The 19,468-nt window shown below is 52.4% G+C and overlaps 7 protein-coding genes across 7 annotated transcripts; 4 read left to right on the plus strand and 3 right to left on the minus strand.

Annotated features, from left to right (window-relative positions):
• Nucleotides 1-241: 241 nt before the first annotated feature.
• C7974DRAFT_402360 (glycoside hydrolase superfamily) lies at nt 242-3,951 on the minus strand. The gene is made up of 5 exons (XM_046142693.1): nt 3,669-3,951; nt 3,590-3,596; nt 3,419-3,530; nt 845-3,360; nt 242-796 (listed from the first exon to the last, which is right to left on the minus strand). Exons 1-5 carry the CDS (start codon nt 3,716-3,718, stop codon nt 683-685), a joined length of 2,799 nt encoding a protein of 932 aa, XP_045993543.1. The 5' UTR covers nt 3,719-3,951; the 3' UTR covers nt 242-682.
• On the plus strand, nt 3,952-5,898 carry C7974DRAFT_475143 (N-acetylglucosamine-6-phosphate deacetylase). Its single transcript, XM_046146630.1, has 2 exons — nt 3,952-4,736; nt 4,786-5,898. Exons 1-2 carry the CDS (start codon nt 4,335-4,337, stop codon nt 5,698-5,700), a joined length of 1,317 nt encoding a protein of 438 aa, XP_045993544.1. The 5' UTR covers nt 3,952-4,334; the 3' UTR covers nt 5,701-5,898.
• Nucleotides 5,899-5,995: 97 nt separating this feature from the next.
• On the plus strand, nt 5,996-10,132 carry C7974DRAFT_402362 (DNA repair protein-like protein Rhp26/Rad26). The gene has a single exon (XM_046142694.1). It carries the CDS (start codon nt 6,240-6,242, stop codon nt 9,954-9,956), a length of 3,717 nt encoding a protein of 1,238 aa, XP_045993545.1. The 5' UTR covers nt 5,996-6,239; the 3' UTR covers nt 9,957-10,132.
• Nucleotides 10,133-10,243: 111 nt separating this feature from the next.
• Nucleotides 10,244-11,586, minus strand: C7974DRAFT_51348 (uncharacterized protein). The gene is made up of 3 exons (XM_046146768.1): nt 11,355-11,586; nt 10,715-11,302; nt 10,244-10,662 (listed from the first exon to the last, which is right to left on the minus strand). The coding sequence occupies exons 1-3, from the start codon at nt 11,479-11,481 to the stop codon at nt 10,532-10,534; spliced, it is 846 nt and encodes a 281-aa protein (XP_045993546.1). The 5' UTR covers nt 11,482-11,586; the 3' UTR covers nt 10,244-10,531.
• Nucleotides 11,587-12,458: 872 nt separating this feature from the next.
• Nucleotides 12,459-14,439, minus strand: C7974DRAFT_427678 (general substrate transporter; the record flags this gene model as incomplete). The annotated part of the gene is made up of 5 exons (XM_046144571.1): nt 12,459-12,981; nt 13,029-13,687; nt 13,738-13,825; nt 13,877-14,059; nt 14,110-14,439. The coding sequence occupies 5 exons, from the start codon at nt 14,437-14,439 to the stop codon at nt 12,583-12,585; spliced, it is 1,659 nt and encodes a 552-aa protein (XP_045993547.1). The 3' UTR covers nt 12,459-12,582.
• A 765-nt stretch (nt 14,440-15,204) lies between these two features.
• Nucleotides 15,205-17,024, plus strand: C7974DRAFT_318866 (fungal-specific transcription factor domain-containing protein; the record flags this gene model as incomplete). The annotated part of the gene is made up of 4 exons (XM_046138675.1): nt 15,205-15,236; nt 15,298-15,681; nt 15,735-16,000; nt 16,075-17,024. The coding sequence occupies 4 exons, from the start codon at nt 15,205-15,207 to the stop codon at nt 17,022-17,024; spliced, it is 1,632 nt and encodes a 543-aa protein (XP_045993548.1).
• A 116-nt stretch (nt 17,025-17,140) lies between these two features.
• Nucleotides 17,141-19,093, plus strand: C7974DRAFT_51389 (glycoside hydrolase superfamily). The gene is made up of 5 exons (XM_046146769.1): nt 17,141-17,354; nt 17,407-17,683; nt 17,737-17,948; nt 18,001-18,060; nt 18,108-19,093. The coding sequence occupies exons 1-5, from the start codon at nt 17,256-17,258 to the stop codon at nt 18,969-18,971; spliced, it is 1,512 nt and encodes a 503-aa protein (XP_045993549.1). The 5' UTR covers nt 17,141-17,255; the 3' UTR covers nt 18,972-19,093.
• Nucleotides 19,094-19,468: the final 375 nt, after the last annotated feature.

Genomic DNA, 19,468 nt, shown 5'->3' on the forward strand with positions numbered 1-19,468 from the left:
GTCTGCAGGCCGTGGACAAAGAGAAACGTGCCAAAGAGCGTTGTTGCCCGGCAAGGCTGCACCTCGACCGAGATTCTCGAAAGCTTCTCGAACGGACAAGCCGAACGTTGGCAGTGGCAGATCAGGAGCGCCGTGCAGCCGAACGAGCCAGGCAACGAATCGCAGCTGTTCCTCCACCTCCAGTTCGAAGCTTCGGTAAGTGCGGTTATAAATAACCTAAGCTTTCACTTCTGCTCCGCAGCTCTATCCCGACGACGTTTACTCGGCACCATACTACGCAGTCTTTGTCCATATCCTCACCCTACTCCAGCTTTTCTCAGTCTCCGGAAAGGGGTGCGAAGGGATGCGACCTGCTCAGGTCGTGGTGGTGCGGCAGGTGCAACCGAAGGCTTGCTCATCACGTCACTTCCGCTTTGAGACTCCCGCTAGTGGCAATGCGTCATGACGATCGGAAGGATTGGTGTGTTATCGCGCGCGAGTTCGATGAGAACAGCAATCTGTATTTGTTTCGAACAAGATACCAACTACAAGTCTGACTCAGGATCATGGAGGGTATGTGTTACATTGGAACGCCGTGACGCCGGGTATGCCAATTAATCCCTTTTCCCAATCACTAAACCTTGTGTTACCTCCCAGCGTTCAATATCATAGCAAAGCGTCTTGGAGGAAGAACCACGAATTATCAAGCAGGGGGTATCGTAGTCCATGTTGCTGCATCGCATGATACCTCTTCAAAGTTGTGCATGACATCAAAGCCCATCGTCGAGAAACCATCGAAGTTTCCATCGCCGTCCATCTGCCTATATCAGTTCGTGTCACAATCGTGAGCCAGGGTTCAACTTACGTAGTCAAGCAAACATGCGTTACACCCCTGTGCCTTGATTTGACGCATACCAAGCAGGATGAGCCCTTGAAGCAATGTCGAATACTCTCCAACACCAGGCGAAATTACTGGTGAAGATATGCCTCCAGCTGATTCATTGAGGTCTTTGAGTGGTGGCATGTACTCCGAAAGGCGGGAGTGATGGTTGTAGAGCACTACAGTACCCACCAGGGCGCCATCTTCTGGACGTTTGGCACGAATGATGCCGCAAGCCTGGGGATCTTGGAGCGCGAGCTTGTATACCTCAGCCAAGCCTTGTCGATTGCTGGTCTTGATATGGTCAAGCACGGGACCTGCAAAGTCCCAGCCATACACAAGATCGAATTGCGCACCAGCACTCGCCAGGCTCTTTGCCATACCCTCGGGTGGAGTCCAAGTCTGCAGATTACGAGCTACCATGCTAGAGATTGGTCGTGAAAGCGCTGCATTCCATCCAAGATTAGCAAACCACGATCTAAGGCGTTTACGCTCAGGACCATGGCCTGTAGGGATACCCAGGTAGACACTTGGTAACCGAGATCCTAGCTGGAACCGCTTGATACCTTCTTTCTGTAACAGTGTTCGGATAGCACGGTTGTGCAGAGAGTGGCCAATGGACAATTTTCGCCGGGCTGGATCTACGAACAGAGCGCTGATGACTCCCGTGCCTGTCGACTTGAAGAAGTACGTAGAGCAGAATCCGTACAAAGCTTGAGTGCTACTGTTCCTGACCACGAAGTGGGACTCTTCTACCTCTTGATGGTGCAAAATGAACGAGCTCGAAGTCGCACTTGATAGTTCTGATCGCTGGTTCGGTGCTGTGCCTTCCATGACTACATTGATGAGTGCGTCAAGAGCGTTTGCATCTCGTTCTTCGTTGAAATTCTCCACTAGCCAATGCTGTCTTGAAGGATGCAGCTTCTGGCTTTTGCTGATAGTTCCAGGTAGTGTTCCTGTTGGTGAGAGCTCACCATACAGGACCCTGACCAAAGAGTTCAGCGCTGTCTCGGTGAAGTCGTATGTACAAATGTATGTTCCGATCGTACTGTCCATGGCGAAGTCGTATGGAGAGCTTACAGCTACCACAATCAAAGGCTTCTCGCGCTTTTCGCCACCAGTTGTGTATTGCATGTTGCAAATCATCGATACATGTTTGGTAAAGCCAGCCTGGTACAGGTTCCGATTTGCATCTGCTGTGAGGACTATGACCGCACTCGCACGGTTGATGAGATTCTCATGGACAGGTCGAACACCATTAGCTGTGTAGGAGGTGTGAAGCACTCGGCCGTTCCGTTGCCTAGCTAGAGACCTTCCCAGTTCCCTGAATACTCGCTCACCACTCATTACAGATGAACTATGTTCCCAAGCATGGGGCTCTGGCGAATGAGTAGCTGCAGCATCTGATAATTCTCGCGACGCAGCGGATGCGGCCAGCGGCTTCACCAGCGGCGTGAGGAGGAGCAATTCTTCCTCGCTCTCCAGGATGTTGGTCAGCGGTAAAAGTCTGTTCTTATCACGTACAACCGAGATAGAACTATTATATGCCTTTGTAGACAGTGCTGTATGTGAAGGCTGGAGCGTTTCGAGGTAGTCGATCCCTGGAGGGTTCAATGCCTTTTCCCAAGATGTGCATTTGGCTTTCAGAGCTAGAACACGTCTTAGTGAGGAATAGATCCGTTTCTTAGAGACGGCCTCGTTTTCGATGCCTGTCTTTAGTCCTTTCATCCCTTCTTGCTGGCAATCGAACGACCGGCAGAGTAAAACGACATCACAACCAGCGTTGACGGCCATGACCGTTCCCCCACCAACACCAATGTTGTGGCTGAGCGCTTCCATTTCCAGGCACTCGGAAACTACTACACCTCCAAATTTCAGGTCGGATCGTAAGAGCCCGTCGATGACCTGTTCAGAAAGGCAGGCGTGCATAGCATTGAGGCCTGCTGAAGACATTGCGCAACCACCAACAAACATGGAGTCAAGACCTTTTTCAATGGCTTTCTTGTAAGGTATCAATGCGCTCAGACTCAGCTGCTCCAGTGATTCTGTGATGATGGGTACATCGAGCGTTGAGCCAAGGAATTCGAGATTACCATACGATGGAAAGTGCTTCCCAAGTGTTACCAAGCCGGCTTCCTTGTAGCCCTGCATGAATGCACAGCCGTAAGCAGCAACTTCCTGGGGGTCGTCGCCAGCTGTTCTGACACCGAGTGGTTGATTTCGTGCATTGGTGAGCACGTCTAAACATGGACCAAAGATCCAGTTGATACCGCAGGCAGCAATCTCCTGTGCAGTCGCTTTTGCTACTTCGAAAGCCAGATCAGTTGAACCTGCGGCTGCCACACCCATGTTGCTGGGGTATTGGCGAATGTAAATTTCATCGAAGAGGCTGTTGACGCCGCCATTTTCTTGGTCGAGACCGATGGCAAGAGGCACTGGGTGTCCAGCTTCATGCGCGATTGTCTGCAGATCATGACAGAGCTTTGTTGTCTGTTCTGCGGCTTGAGGACAGCGTCAGCAACGCATGTAGAGCCACATGCGACGAATTTGATTCCTCACATTTGCAATTCTTTGCGGTAAGCAGGATAGAGCCAACTCGGAACTTCTCGATAATTGTCCGAATATGTGGGGTAACAGTAGTCCCATCAAATCCCATCATGAACAATTGGCCCTAATGTCACGTTACTGGCCTATTCACCATGTCACATAAATGTGGTAAGAGCTACATACCATAGTCCTGCATCATAACGTCAGCTAAGTCTTCGGTCACATTGCGGATCGTGTGAATGAGAACGCGCGTGGAGCTTACCTATCGAGATCATCCCAAACCGGGTCCAGCTTCTCGGTTTTGGCCGCCATGATGACCGCGCTTGTCGCATAGGGCCCGGAAGCGAACTGAACCTGCGATGGGCGTTGGGGCTTGAACGTGACTCGCGGCGGCTTGTTAATGGAGGAAAGATGGAGGTGGATGCAACGGTCGCATTCATGGTTTCCCGGAGGCGCATGCCTTGGCCCCACTTTTCCCTCGCTTGTGGAGGCCCAGGTGATAGCTTCGTACGTTATCAACTTATCGACGACTTTGCTTCGATACCACCTCAAGTACTACCGCGATGGGTCTCAAGGATGCAGTGGTGGGCGATAAGCTCCCAGAACAAATCGTTGTGTCACATCGTTTCCGGCAGCCAGTAAGGTTGCTGGTCTAGGAGGCGTGTACTCTTGGCAGCATCCGGCGGGTTTGTGACAGGAGCTTGCGTCCAGCTGTGATAGTTACTGGCGTCATCGTAGCTAATCTGTGGGGACTCCAGGCCTCTTTAATACCACCGTATGCGCGCCCGTCCTTTGAGGTTGGTTGAGCTCTGTCTCAACCGCACTCCCTTTCCATTTCCGGCCAGTGCCTTGGCCTATTCCCTTACTTCCAACCCTTACGGTCCAATATTCCACCATTTGGGCTTCTGCAAGTCTCACAGTGTACACCATGCCATCGCTGGTCACCACGAGTAGTAATCCGTGCTATGCACAGAAAGGATCTGGCGTAACCAAGTTCACCAATTGCTTGCTGGTTAAAGGAAATGATCTCGTTAACGAGGATCTTTGGGTCAGCTCCATCACGGGTAAGATCCTAAATGGACAAGAGGTATTCTTCGAGCACAAGACCGCGCCCGAAGAGGTCGTCGACCTGGGTGGCCGCATACTCTCTCCTGGGTTTATCGAGACCCAGCTCAACGGCGCATACGGATTCGATTTCTCGGTCATCCCTGATGAGGGTGCTGCAGCCTACGGCAAGGGTGTGCTGCGAGTCAACAGAAGACTCATTGCTGCTGGCGTAACATCTTACTTGCCGACAATTACTTCGCAGGAGCCGGAGGTTTATCACAAGGTCAGTATTTGGATATCTTGCCATTTGACGGATTGTTAATAGATACTAGGCGTTACCCTACTTGGGACCGTCAGGGGCGGATCGCGACCCAGCCTATGGTTCAGAGTCTTTGGGCGCCCACTGCGAAGGCCCCTTCTTGAACTGCACGAAAAATGGTATCCACAGGGCCACACTCCTACGTGAGCCAGCAAATGGCATATCTGACATAGCTGCTTGTTATGGTGCTGCTCATGTTGGACACGATTCGCCTATCAAGCTTATCACTCTCGCTCCTGAGCTCCCAGGAGCCCTCTCTTCCATCCAAGCTCTTACAGAGAGAGGTATTAGAGTTTCGATTGGACACTCGGAAGCTACATACGAGGAAGCGAAAGCAGGTATAAAAGCTGGTGCAAGCATGATCACCCATCTGTTCAATGCCATGCGCCCTCTCCATCACCGCAATCCCGGCATCTTTGGTCTGCTTGGTACGCCGTCTTCCTCCATACGCAAACCATACTTTGGTATAATCGCAGACGGCACACACTTGCATCCCACATCTATCAAAATTGCATGGAATGCGCATCCAGAAGGTTTGATCTTAGTCACTGATGCCATGCGTCTTGCTGGGATGCCCGATGGTATTTACGAATGGACAAACGGGTCGCGCATCATCAAGCAAGGTCCGTTGCTTACACTGGAAGAGAATGGCAAGATCGCTGGGAGCAGTATCCAGCTTATGGACTGTGTAAACAATTTCTTGAATTGGACAGGTGCAAGTGTACCAGAGGCGCTGAAAGCGGTCACGGAGACCCCAGCAAAGATGTTAGGTTTGGAAGACACTAAAGGTAGTCTCAAAGAGGGAGCTGATGCAGATTTGGTCATTCTTAGCCTGCAAGACAACTCGACAGGATGTGAGAGGAAGGTCACGGTGGATCAAGTGTGGAAATTCGGGGTGAAAGTCTTCGACGGAGCGTCCAATTGCTGATTTAGCATTGAATGGCTGTGTCCATAGGACAGTAAGAACGAGCGTTTGTCTGGAGGAGCCGAAATGATCGCTTGTGGGTAGTCCATCTTAAGATTAAAGTAGCGAGTACGAACTTAGACTCTAGACTTGTATGCAGTTGTTGGAATTAAGCAAGCTGTATATACTCCACATACGACTTCAAGAAGTCGGGTAACCTCGGGAGACTAACGTTAGGTCAAAGGCACGTGAGCGCCCGTAATGGCCGTGCCCGCTCTGTCATTAGCGCGTCTGATGATATCATCCTTCCAGTTGGCCGCCTAGAAGGTAGTGGCAGTCATCATCGCTTCGTTACAATTTTAATCGCATTGGCCATAGGTAGTCGATGGCATTTGCGAGAACCTCACATTCACGGTGAACATGAAGCCATGAGGGTAAACTCACAGTATCTGTAGCTTCCCGTGTTCCCCACATTTCGTACCGGATCGCCACTTCTTCAGTCACTCTCAGCCTGCTCTGACCGTGAGGCGTCGCCGCTTCTTGAGCATCTCACAATCCGAAATATGGCCTCGTCTTCTAGCAATGATGCCACAGTCACCTCTATGCCCATTCTCGCCGTGAACGACGCGCGAGACTCGAACGGCGCGGAGGCGAACGACACAGCGGTCGTGCTAGACGCGCAGAGCGAGGAAGAGGACATAGCTTCAGACGCCGATGAAGAAACACGACTGAAATTCCTTACAACTGGGACTCGGGCGCAGGATGATCTCGAGCGCGATATCGGCCGCCAGGCAGACCAGCTGCTCACTGAGCAGGCTGATGCTCGCGACAAAAAGCGCATAGAGAAGGCAGAGGCAGAAGCAAAGCGTGCTGAAGCTGCGATCCAGAAGCTGCGGAATCGACTTGCGCTGCCTGCGGTCGATACGCACAAGGCCCGGCTGCGCGGAGAGGTTGCAGCATACCAGCTGAAGATTGAAGATCTCGACAAGGAGATGGATGCGATACAACAGCGCATCAATGAACGGCATGCCGCGCCTGAAGGGGAGGAGCCAGAACATGATGGTGTCAACGGTCCTCTGCTGAATGAAAGTCGGCGCGACTTTCTGATCCGCACCGGCAAGATCACACCCTTCTCGAGGTTAGCACAGAATCAAGCTGGGCTAGGGACGTTAGGAGAGGCTATGCTTGATGCCGAGATGGAAGACATGGTCGAGGAAACTACTACAGGCCCGGTTTCGCATCGAAATTTGATGCAACCAGGTTTTCAGCATGTTGACGCGAGTTCAGAAGCCTCCAGCCCTCAGCCTATGGCTCGTTCGCGGAAGCGGCGGAAGTTGACACCTACAAGTGACGTGTTGGCTTCAAGAGCGTCCAGTGTGGACCCAGGTACGACCGACGGGGAGAGTGACGATGCCTTTGATCCCGGTATGTCTGCACGTCAGCTTGCAACTATGGATGATTCCGAAGACGCCTCTGACGTTGTTGTCGACGACGACGACGATGAAGACTTTGGCTCGAGCGCTGCCCACAAGCGCAAGGCTAGGGGGAGGAAAGTGAGAAAGACCGAAGCTGTCTCCGAACCCGAGGCTGAGGTAGAGGAAGAAGATCTTACGGGAGTCGACGATGGAAATGAAAAAGTGTACCGCCAGCGCATTGAAAAGTGGTCCAAGGATCGTGCTGCGGCAAGAAAGCGAGCAAGAGAACAAGCGGGCGATATCATCGCCGAAGACGATGCAGAAGAAGAGTGGTTCAAACCTCATCCCACAGAAGCCGATACTGTCCTAGAGGGTGGGTTCAGCATACCGGGAGACATATACCCAGCATTGTTCCCATATCAGAAGACAGGAGTGCAGTGGCTTTGGGAGTTATTTCAACAGAACGTAGGGGGTATCATCGGTGACGAGATGGGTTTGGGTAAAACCATACAAGCCATCTCGTTTGTTGCAGGCCTTCACTACTCCAAGCGGCTCATCAAACCTGTAATCGTGGTGTGTCCAGCTACAGTTATGAAGCAATGGGTCAGCGAGTTTCATCGCTGGTGGCCGGCTCTGCGTGTCTCAATCTTGCACACATCAGGCAGTGGCATGCTGAACACTCAAAGGGAGGACCGAGCCGAACGAGAGATGGAGTTGCGTAGCTATGGTGATTACGACACTACCTTAACTGGAGCTGGGAAAGCGGCAAAGAAAATCATCGAAAAGGCCAAGCGTGACGGCCATGTCCTCGTTACAACGTACTCGGGACTTCAGACCTACTCAGAATTTCTGATAGCGACTGAGTGGGAATGTGCTATCCTCGACGAAGGGCATAAGATTCGTAACCCCAACACGGCCATCACAATCCACTGCAAAGAGCTTCGCACACCAAATCGCATTATCTTATCAGGTACACCCATGCAAAACAACCTGAGCGAACTGTGGTCGCTGTTTGACTTCGTCTTTCCCATGCGTCTGGGTACACTGGTGAACTTCAGAAATCAGTTCGAATTTCCCATCAAGCGCGGTGGGTACGCAAATGCCTCAAACCTCGAGTTCGAAACCGCAATCCAATGCGCAGAGACGCTCAAGGATGCCATCAGCCCATATCTACTACAGCGTTTCAAGGTCGACGTGGCGACCGATCTGCCGCAGAAAAAAGAACAAGTACTATTCTGCAAGCTGACACGTCAGCAGCGACAAGCATACGAAGGCTTTTTGCACTCCGAGGATATGAAATCAATCTCGTCTGGCAAGCGTCAGATGCTCTACGGCGTTGATTATCTTCGAAAAATTTGCAACCACCCAGACCTGACTGAGCATAGAAAATTGTCAAAGCAGCCTGGCTATGATTATGGTGCACCTAACAAGTCTGGAAAGATGCAAGTGGTCAAGGAATTACTCTCTCTATGGAGGAAGGGCGGCCACAAGACATTACTCTTTGCTCAACACCGTATCATGCTTGATATTCTTCAGAAATTCCTCAACCACCTACCTGATATCAACTACCGCCGTATGGATGGCGAGACACCCATCAAAGATCGACAGGATCTTGTTGATGAGTTCAACAAAAGCCCGGATCTGCATGTGTTCTTGCTTACGACAAAGGTTGGTGGACTCGGTGTCAACCTGACTGGTGCGAATCGTGTCATCATTTACGACCCCGATTGGAACCCTTCCACCGACATCCAAGCACGAGAACGCTCATGGCGACTCGGGCAAAAGCGAGAGGTCGAGATATATCGACTCATGTCCGCGGGAACCATTGAGGAGAAGATCTACCACCGTCAAATCTTCAAGCAGTTCTTGACGAACAAAGTACTCAAAGACCCAAAGCAGCGCCAGACGTTCCAGATGAGTGATCTGCACGACCTTTTCACATTGGGCGGCGAATCAGCAGACGGCGAGACAGAAACAAGCAACCTCTTCCGCGGCTCCGAAGTCAAGTTCGACGAGGATGGCAGTTCGACCGCCCCAGATGCGACAGCAGCCAAAGATCTTGCGGCAGTCAAAGGCATTCAACACGCCGAGGCTTTCCAAGCCCCCATCTCCGATACCGAAGACACCTCACACAGTGCAGGCGAGGGCGCTGAAGGAGAAAAACCCGCCTCAGACGGTCGTCTAATGTCCACCATCTTCGCAAAGACAGGAGTACACTCCGTCCTCGAGCACGACGCAATCGTCAACTCCACTGCTGGCGGCCGCAAGCGTAAGATCCAAGCTGACCCGGCTTTCGTTCAGCGCGAAGCCAGACGACAAGCCGCCCTCGCCGCCGAGCAGCTCAAGAAAAGCATGGAGGAAGCTCGCGCTGTCCCCGCCGGCGTGCCAACATGGACAGGCACATACGGCGCCGCCGGACGCCCCGCTGCGCCCTCCCCTCGTGCCTCGGCATCACGCGGTGGTCGCGGTGGGCGGGGAGGCAGCAGCCTAGGCCGAGGCCAGCCATCCTCGTCCTCGATCCTGTCGAGTCTTGCGGCGCGACAAGGCCGCCCTATATCAACGGGTGCATCGACGTCCGCCTCGTCGTCGCGCGCGTCCACACCTGCAGCTACCACGCCGGCGTCGTTTCGCGGCCGTCGCATGCTCGAGATGATCCGCGACTTCATGATGACGCATGGCGGCGCCGTGCCGAGCCAGATGTTGGTTGATCATTTCGACCACTACGTGCGGGCGCAGCCGGGCCGCAACGAGGAGTTTAAGGAGATGCTGAAGGCGGTTGCGACGCTGGAGCGGAGCGGGAGTGCGCAGAGGGGACGTTGGGTGCTGAAGGATGAGTGGAGGGCGAGGCCTGCTGGGCGAGGGTAGAGCGCTGCTGAGCGTCGGACCTAGGTAGGATATTGACGTCAAGTGTAATTCGCGGATAGGAGTTAAGGTTTGGCGCGAGATACCATTGCATTCTTGCCAAGTGCTGGCACGCATTCTAGGCACAGTGTTAATACACAAACAACAGTAAACATCACTGAACAAGTAAACATCGCACGCGTCAGTCAAGCAGAATGGTGATGTATGTTCTTGATCTCTTAGATGCATTGTGGCACCGCTGCCTCGTCCTAGCCAAACACCCTGAATATTACATCTCGTGCGTCTAGCAAGCGCGATCTTCCGCATTATTAAGACGCTTGTTGGTCAGTAGCCTAAGATGTGCAGTCCCCTTTCCTTCACAGAATAATAAGACAGTTATATGCTCCTCGAACTCCAGACGATAGATGACTCCAAATGATTGTGGATTGCTCCCCCGCTGAACGCTGTCAACCCCACAGCGCCAGTCCCGGCCTTTTTATGATTCGAAATGAGTGAAATATAGACAAATGTGAAGCGTAAGGAATGCCGTTATCGTGTACGAGACGTCAGGCGTCCAGATGCCTGCATGTCGTGGTGCATTACCACAGGCCGAAGCTGTATGTGAAATAGGCCAGCGAACCGATTGTTGTGCCTGTTGTAAGCAGGACGGCCTTCAACGTCATCTTCTCGAACTGAGAGAGGGCGCCGTTGCAGTTTACGCAATTGTATTCTGGACAAGTCAGCAAGCTGTGTCGGTACGATTGGCTTCAAGTGGGTCTTACCGTTGAATGGGACGTACGGCTTCGGTGTGTACATGCCAAACTGGAAGGTGTTGAATACACCCAGGTATCCGGCACGAGGAGCAGCGCTCACACTGGAATCGGCATCGTAGATCAGAAGAGTGTACTTCTCGGTCAAGAAAGGCACCTGCCCTGACGGGGTGTTCTTGGTATCCCACACGACCTGTGTCTCGGTGGCTGACTGGTTGACAGCAATGGTGTATGTGGCCTGGTTGGCGGTGCAGGTAGCGAGGATGTCAATGGCTGTCGGTGTCTGAGACAGCGAGGTGTAGTTCCAGGCAAAGGTAACAAAGTCGCCGACCTTGTAGAACTGCGAGCCCGCGAAAACACCAGGCGTAACCATGGAGATACCTCCTGCAGGTAGGCGGTTGTCGTAGCTGGTAGCCCTCGTCCTGGTCGAGGACCTGCTGCCCGAGCCCGAGGCTCTCTGCGAGCCGCTCGCACTTGCCCTCTCGGTTGTCGAGGCATCGTTGTTGTTCTCGCTGTTGGTGGCGCTGGCCCTTGATGACTGTGGTGGAGTTGTGCGTGTGGGCTGGTTGCTCGAGGGCTGTTCTGAAGCTGAGGCCGAGTCTGGTGATGTTTGTCAGCAATGCGTACAAAGTAGGATGTGTGGCGAGCATACTGTCGTTTTGGCGTCTGAAAATGTCCATAACGTCCCCCAGGCCGTTTATGTTGGCGAACGCGTCGGGCATGGCGGCCGAGACCGAAGTCATGGCCAAAAGGCCGGCGAGCAGCTGCGAAGGCCTCATTGTCCTGCTCAAGTGCGCAATGCAACGAAGAAGTCGGGTCGAGGGCCGTGGAACGGCTGAAGGATGCGGTGCGGAGGTGTGTTGTGGAGCCGGTAGTGCGACGAGAGCGTGTTGGCGTGTCAACAACGGCGTGATGGATTACGCAAGCCTGTCAAGGGTCCTTTTTCCTACCAAAAACGAGCGACTGGTGAAGAAAAAGCGAGATGGGCGGTCAACGAGGGTTTGTGGTGTGCGTGAGGATGCAATAACCGCTGCTGTCACGCTGGAGAAAGGGCTGGCTGGTGCATACAGGGGGCGTCCGAGCGAGTCCTCATGAATTGACCAGGCGGGCACTAGTCCCTTTGCGCCCTCCAATTCGCCGCATCCTGCTATTCATAGGCTGCGGCGCCGCGCACCCACACCCGTTGAGACCCATCGTCATGCACACCCTGCCATTTGTTTCGTTTCTTTAAATTCGAGACTGCACAGGCTTGCATGCCTGCACATGCTGCTCGTATCAAAATTGCCGCTGTTCATGGCCTCTCAATGTTTGCATATTGTGGCATTCTTTGCAGTCTTGAGTGCCTCCCTGTGCTGTCGGCCAGCCGCTGCCTCCGAATACGATGTCTGGCTGTTTGGTTTGACAGCCGGCCCACTTGGGCACCTTCGAACTCGTCTTGACTGAGACCTGACCATGATTTGTTCTCGTCTTGGCTGTGCGATGCAGCGACGCAGCGACACAGCTTGCTCACCAAGCAATACGAGCTGCTCGTGCTATACTTGGGTGGCACAGCTGAGAGCAGGCGGTGGTGAGACGCAAGCGGGTGGCAAAGATTCCTTCAGCTGTATCGTACTCTCACTTTTTCGTAGAAGTTTTTGCCATCTTATCTTGTGCCTGCAATAGATGTGCTCGGTCAGCCATTCAGTGCAAGTCCGACCGGCCACTTGGTAGAACGGCATCAAGGAAGAAGGATCAAGAATCCCGACAAAACTGTTGTTGGAACCTGGATTATTCAATTGTGTTTATGCAGCTTATTGGTTGCGACAAGACTGAGTTGAGTCCCACAAAGTGCCCAGTGGTTAGTCCTACATGCCTCGGTGCAGTACATACTCGGACTATCCTCATGCGTGCGACTCGATGCGCTCGACGCCAGCCTGCTTCTCACGCTGCATAGCAATGTCCGTCAGTGCTGGCTTCAAGGCATCGGCGTTCTCGCGAGTGAACTTGCGCGACGATACCTTGTGCTCGAACATCAGATCCAACTCAGCATATGTGAAGCCCCTCGACTCGGGCAGACGGAAGTAGCCCCAGATGATGAACAAAACTGCAATGCCTGCCCAGAAGAATCCACCCTTAGCACCCCAGTTCCACTCATTCACACCGATCATCTTTGGCATGATTGTGTTTGTGACGAATACGATGCTGTTATAGCTGGCGCGAGCCAGGGCGACGGTCTTGACACGGAGGCGAGAGCTGGGGATTTCGGCAGCCAGGGTGTAGCAAATGGGCCCAATGGAAAGCTATTTGAATCAGTAAAAGCATTCAACTTCTGAAGTAGAGAACATACTTGGAAGCAGAAGATCATGAGAATGATCAAGATACCGCCTGCGAGACTTGCACTCTTGTTGGACTTGGGTGCAAGACCAATGAATCCGACAATGAGTAGGATCAGCGTGATGGCTGACAGACCAGTCAAGTACATCTTGCGGCGACCAAATTTCGTCATGATCCACCATGCAATGAAGCAGCCAACAAGCCCCAAACAGTCCTGACCGATAGTGAGATGGAAAGAGTCATCTTGGCTCAAGCCAACTCCCTGCATGAACTGAGTTCCGAATCCCATGAAGGGAACACCGCAAAGAGCTTGAGTGATGAAGGCCATAGCCGAAATCTCAGTTCGGTGCAAGTCGCTGCCGCGGAAAAGGTGCCAGTAGTTGGTACCCGCTGAGACCTCCTTCTCGAATTGGTCAGTGACAATCATCATCTCCACATGGGCGTCCAGGTCAAACTCGACGCCCTCCTGGGGTGCCGTGAGCTTGCTAATAGCCGCGCGAGCATCGTCGATACGTCCCTGGCGGACTAACCACCAGGGTGACTCGGGTGCCATAAGTGTGGCGATTATGATGGGAACCGGCCAAATCCATTGCAACGCAAAGGGAATCCTATATCCCCACTGGCTGGTATTCTTCATAAGGCCAGTGAGCACGCCCGTGGAGAAAAGCCCGCCTAAAAGACTTTTAGTAACATAAAGCAAGTCTTTATTTACACAATCTCACCAATAACCCAGCACATGTTTACCCAAGAGGTCATATATGCTCGTAGATGCGTGGGGCAGAGGTCGGCTGCGTATGATATGGCTAACGTCTAACACGAAACTGTCAGCTCTATTTCACCAACACCAAAATAAAAACCCACTTGGAACACGCCCCAAGGAAGTCCCTGAAGCAAGGCTCCTACCAAGAACATTTCAAGGCTGGTCGAGAAGAAGGGGATGAAGATGCAACCGATCATGACGATCATGCTGACAACCATCGTCCTTTTGTAACCAATCCACTCAGTGATGTACCCATTGATGATGAGACCGAGAATGCAACCAACCTGCTCACTATTAGAATGATTAACTACGTTGTTGGGGGTGGAAGCCTTACTTGGGTGCCATTCAGGATGATGGTCTGCCATCGAGCCGAAACAACCCTACCACCCTCGGGGTTGATTTGATCGCCAAACCTGTTTCTGAAAGGCTCGAAAGCAAAGAATTTGTTCATGAGAGATGTATCGTAGCCTTCCATCACTACAGCGAGCGAGATGAGGAAGGAAAATACAATGGCTTTCCACCAGAATCGCAAACTCTGACGGACCGACATGTTGGCTTCGTTGGAGATGGCAGCATTTGTGCCATCCGCTGCGCCGTGGCCGATTGTCGTCGAGTCGACTTTCTCGGCCACATGGCCAACGGTTTTGTCGTCAAGGTTGGACATGGTGGGGATGAAACTGGGAAAGGGGATGTTGCAGGTGAGCACCCCTTCAATTATGAGGGTTGAGGAGATATCCTCTATGCGCACGCTGATCGTGAGTAATTAAGACTTGAACCCCGGAAAGTGTCAGCTTATATGTGTGTGTGTGTGTCGAGCAACCGTTGTTCAGAGTGAAGAGTCCAGCCGCGGCACCCTAGTCATGATGGCGGCTCCTCAGCAGACTGGTCTGGAAAGGGAAAACCACACGACCGGCATGGACCGAGACCAGGCAAGTCTTGTTAATTTTGCGGGGAGATGCAGGCACACAGATTGTCCCATGGGGCAATCTCCTCTGCGTGGAGAGGTGCGTGGCTGCACGATCGTCCAATCAGATCTAGCGTTCGAGTCAGGTCTGGGGTCCTTTGACAAGCAATCGTGCAAACAACGGTTGTCCTGAATACCAAGGAGGGAAATCGAGGAATCTGCACGTTGCAGGGTATTTCTCACGTGGCTTGATCGAAGACTTCTCCGTCAGTAATCCGCCTCTAGACCCGAGGCACAAGCAGACCGACTCTGGTTCCCAGCTTGGCAAGTCTCTCGACAGCGGAGACAGCCCCGATTTGGCCTCAATCCTTTCCACATCGAGGGATGAAGCGGGGACTTTTCGGACGACAACAAAGTTCGTCGTCACATCTGTAGAACCCATACCACATTGCCGAGGGAGTTTTCCGCCCTTTACCAGTACAAGACCCACGACTTTTCCGACGTGGATCGACGGATTGTAGCGCGATGCGCAAACCATCAGCCTGCAGTACTTGCCGGTAAGCGACCCCAGCCTCGACCGCATACCTGGTGTGACAGGGCTTTGCTGACTTATCCTAGAGCACGACGGCGCAAATGCATCTATCTGACAAGCGACCGGTCTGATCGTGTGATTGCATGCGAGTATTGTCGGTCTCGAGCATTGCAATGTGTCCAGAAGCCCCCTGACGGTGGCTACTACGCTCAACGTCAAGCCAGAATCGAAGAATTTGAAGCAACTCAACAGGTGCCGATGTCACCGGGAGTTTCGTTATCACCAACACAATGTCAGACTCCGACCGAATTGCCGCCAATGCCCCTGAGACTGGAGCTGGTGAGCTTGTATTTTGACTACATTCATGATCAGTTCCACTCCATGTATCATCGTCCATCGTTTACCGAGGATGTTGCACACGAGAGGGTGCCGAAAATCATCCTACTCGCCATCTTTGCACTTTCAAGCAGGTAAGGCCATCTGTCGATTCACATGTGAACTTAAACCGACTTTTACCGAACAGATTCTCGAGCAATCAAGTTTACATGGAACTGGATCCAAGAGAAAGGGGCGAAGGATTCCGCACTGCAAGCGAGGCACTACTGAACCTACGCGATATCTCCCCGGTCACGGTACAAGCATGTGTATTGCTGGGTGCTTATGCAGCTGCCCATGGTGACACAGATGTTGAGAATGTGTACTACAGCACGGCAGGTCGTATGTGTTTGGTCCTTGACCTGCCCAATAGACCGGTTGCAAGTCTTCTAGAGAGAGAGGTCAATATCAGAGGTATGAGATTGGTCCCTTCGAGCAGGCTCTTGCCTCCTGACTCAACCTGTTTGCTGACCGTGGAGCGATTCAAGTGTGGTGGACTGTTTGCATGGTTGATGTGTGGTCATCAGCCGCAGTCAAGGTTCCGAGAATCATGCCCTTGCACAGTTCGGTCTCATTTCCTATCGACGAGATCCCCTTCTCGTCAATGAGCGCCGATTTCACGTCTAATTTCATCAACAACCCAACAACATACGAGTCACCAATCCTTACGGAAATGATTAGACTCAACAGGATACTTTTACAAGTCATCGACTTCAATCGCAAATGCGTATCGGAGCATCTTGAAGGCGAGACCTTGGAGATGGGAGTGCGCTCCTTGTCTCGAGAACTCAGTGTTTGGTTGGAGAGCTTACCTCACCATATGAGGGATACCCCTGAAAACTTCAAGTGGTTTGCTGATCGTGGCTTTGGACGCATGTTTGCAGCACTGTACCTTGGGTATTACCACTATGGTCAGCTGCTCAATTATCAATTCCTGGGAGCAGACGCTATCTCTACCTCAACGCTATATGCTGCGGACTGTAAGCATCACGCCTCGAAACTCTGCGAAGTGGTCTATCGATCTTTTGCGACTCCTGGCAGCGAGGTCATGTACCCAGCGGTTGCGCATATCCTCGTGATAGCCTCCACGGTTCAGATCCACACCCTGCTCTTCTCAGGCGATAATGGCCAGATACGACAGGCTAAGTCACGCCTTGAACGCAACTTCGAGATACTCTTGCGACTGCGCCCGTTCTGGTCCAGTGTTGACAGCGCTATGAGCCGCTTGAGGGCCTTCCATCAAACTTGTTTGCGAAGCAAAGATACAAGTTTCGTTCTAGATCGGTGGCTGCTACGTTTCCTAGTTCAGTTCGCTCCGCACATGGAACTCGAGCCGCGTGACAACGATCCACATTACGAGGCGCTCCTGGCTCTCTCGAAACAATCGCCGTTGTCGTGTTCCTCGTTATCGGCAAGCTCACCAGTAGTGCCCAGGTAGGAATGCAATCCCCACATGTGCATGGGGCGTCCCCGGGTACACGGCCCCACATCCACGTAGCGGCGGAAAACAACGACTATTTCCCACGCGTATTATGTGGATCTTGCCCAAGAGCGCAGGGCGGAACACTTGGCGTCGGCATTCGTCTATCGGGTCGGACACAGAACGTGCTCGGTGTTTAAAGACAAACATTGCTACGCAAGCAGCTGCAGTACGATCTCGACATCCAAGATGGCCCCTTACCGAGACAGCATCATCATCGCCACAACGCTCCTCAGCGGCGCGGCTGCAATCAACAATGGCCTGGCTGTGACCCCTCCAATGGGATGGGTGAGATCATCAACAAAATTCTCCGGTCGATCACCTCACTGACAACGATCAGAACAACTGGAATGCCTTCGGCTGTGATGTTTCTGAGGACCTATTGTACACAACCTCAGACCAGATCTTGAGTCTGGGCCTCCGGGATCTTGGATACGACCACGTTGTCCTGGATGATTGCTGGCAAGATGTCAACGGCCGTGACAAGAACGGCAAACTTCAACCTGAACTCAGCAAATTCCCCAATGGTCTGAAGTCGATATCAGATCATCTGCACGGCCAAGGACTCAAATATGGCATGTACAGCAGTGCCGGCGAAATGACCTGTGCACGTTTCTGTGAGTAGCTGCCTCATTAACATTGAGTTTGAAGGAGCTGACTTCAATGTCAGCTGGATCTCTGGATCACGAGGTCGATGATGCAAACAGCTTCGCTGAGTGGGGCGTAGACATGCTGAAGTATGATAGCTGCTACCACATGGGCAGAATTGGAACGCCTCAGATCTCGTTCAATCGATTCAAGGTCATGTCAGATGCTCTCCGGGCCTCCGGGCGAAACATTCTGCTCAACCTTTGCAATTGGGGAGAGGATCAAGTGCACACTGTAAGTAAAGAACGCAATATCCTGCGGAAGAATGGAACTGACAATTTTCAAGTGGGGCATGTCAATTTCCAACTCGTGGCGTATCACTGGCGATATCTACGACAGCTTCACAGTAGGTCTCAAATCATATGGAGAAGAAATCTTTTGACCTTTTCGTAGCGACCAGATGACCTGTGTGGATGCAACACAATGGCGCCAGGTGACCCATCTTGCATCGCCCCTGGTACTCACTGCTCTGTCCTTTTCATTCTTAACAAAGTGGCTCCATTTGCAGATCGCTCCATTCCTGGTGGCTGGAGTGATCTCGACATGCTCGAAGTCGGCCAGGGTGGCATGACTGACGAGGAGTACAAAGCACACTTTGCTCTCTGGGCCGCTCTTAAATCGCCACTCTTTCTGGGCAATGATCTGCGCTCGATGCCTGCCTCAGCTCTGACCATCATCAACAACCCGGCCATCATTGCACTGAGCCAGGATCCGCACGGCAGATCCGTAACGCGTGTCCGCAGGGACACCAAGGTTGCCAAGGACCAATACGGCGAGGGCGAGACGCACGTGTGGGCCGGATACCTGCACAACGGCGACCAAGCTGTTATCCTCTTCAACGCTGCAGCCGAAGATCTGGACATGGAGATCGAGCTATCCGAGATCTTCACACCTTTCGGACCCCACGGCTCAGCGCCACACGTCAACTTCGATTGGGCTGTGCACGATTTGTGGGCCGGCCGCATGGCCGAGTCCACCGCTGAGGAGCTGATCGCAGCTAAGTCTGAGGCGGGCCGTGCTGCTGTCCTCAAGAAGGCGAACTGGTACAATGCGACCGAAACGCCGTACGATCAGGGCCTGCTCAACGAGGACCCGAGGCTATTCGGAGAGAAGATCGGTGTTGTCAAGGCTGGAGGTAGTCTGAAGGCGCCGGTCAAGAGCCATTCTGCTAAGGTGTTCCGGTTGAGGCGAATCGCGAAAGAGGGCGAGAAGTTTAGGGGCAAGAGCATCGATCGCGTTGCCAAAGACGAGTTGTGAGAAAGACGCTCAACTCTCATTTGAATGGCGATCTGATCACCTCGAGACATCGTGGGACCTTGATCCTTCCAATGAATGAAAGAGGTGGTGTGGAGTGATAGCCAAAACGTCTTCAAGTCGGCCGATACGGACATCGCGAGAGTTTTATCACCTCTCTGTTGATGCACCAAATTGTCCATCAGTTTGCATCGAAGCAGAACACTGAGGCTACTGAGCCTGATGACGTAGAACCTCCTCTTATTACATGGGACTTAGTGCTGCAGTCAGTCAAGATGCCGTTGCACACACAGCCTGGCAGTTCAAAGCTAATATAATGTTGTTGTACAAAGAAGATATCGTGCAACAAGAATATAACATCGCAGGCAACGTTCCTGTAGCAGTACTGAGTCAGGTAAGAACTATCCGTGTAATAGTGTTCAAAGACTCGTAAAGCATGTATCTGTTTATCAGCACGTTTTCGCGCCTTCCGTGGTCACACACCTGACGTAATTGTTAGT

This window comes from Boeremia exigua (genome assembly GCF_020726555.1).
Source record: "Boeremia exigua strain MPI-SDFR-AT-0100 chromosome Unknown C7974scaffold_11, whole genome shotgun sequence".
In the NCBI taxonomy this organism is placed as follows: domain Eukaryota; kingdom Fungi; phylum Ascomycota; class Dothideomycetes; order Pleosporales; family Didymellaceae; genus Boeremia; species Boeremia exigua.

Coding starts and splice junctions, on each gene's coding strand:
- C7974DRAFT_475143 (XM_046146630.1), top strand. CDS start 4,335: ATGCCATCGCTGGTCACCACGAGTAGTAATCCGTGCTATGCACAGAAA. Junction 4,737..4,785: donor AGCCGGAGGTTTATCACAAG/GTCAGTATTTGG, acceptor AATAGATACTAG/GCGTTACCCTACTTGGGACC.
- C7974DRAFT_51389 (XM_046146769.1), top strand. CDS start 17,256: ATGGCCCCTTACCGAGACAGCATCATCATCGCCACAACGCTCCTCAGC. Junction 17,684..17,736: donor AATGACCTGTGCACGTTTCT/GTGAGTAGCTGC, acceptor CTTCAATGTCAG/CTGGATCTCTGGATCACGAG. Junction 18,061..18,107: donor ATATCTACGACAGCTTCACA/GTAGGTCTCAAA, acceptor ACCTTTTCGTAG/CGACCAGATGACCTGTGTGG.
- C7974DRAFT_402360 (XM_046142693.1), bottom strand. CDS start 3,718: ATGGCGGCCAAAACCGAGAAGCTGGACCCGGTTTGGGATGATCTCGAT. Junction 3,361..3,418: donor TACCGCAAAGAATTGCAAAT/GTGAGGAATCAA, acceptor GCTGTCCTCAAG/CCGCAGAACAGACAACAAAG. Junction 797..844: donor ACGCATGTTTGCTTGACTAC/GTAAGTTGAACC, acceptor TGATATAGGCAG/ATGGACGGCGATGGAAACTT.
- C7974DRAFT_402362 (XM_046142694.1), top strand. CDS start 6,240: ATGGCCTCGTCTTCTAGCAATGATGCCACAGTCACCTCTATGCCCATT.
- C7974DRAFT_51348 (XM_046146768.1), bottom strand. CDS start 11,481: ATGAGGCCTTCGCAGCTGCTCGCCGGCCTTTTGGCCATGACTTCGGTC. Junction 11,303..11,354: donor TTTCAGACGCCAAAACGACA/GTATGCTCGCCA, acceptor AAACATCACCAG/ACTCGGCCTCAGCTTCAGAA. Junction 10,663..10,714: donor GCCGTACGTCCCATTCAACG/GTAAGACCCACT, acceptor TGACTTGTCCAG/AATACAATTGCGTAAACTGC.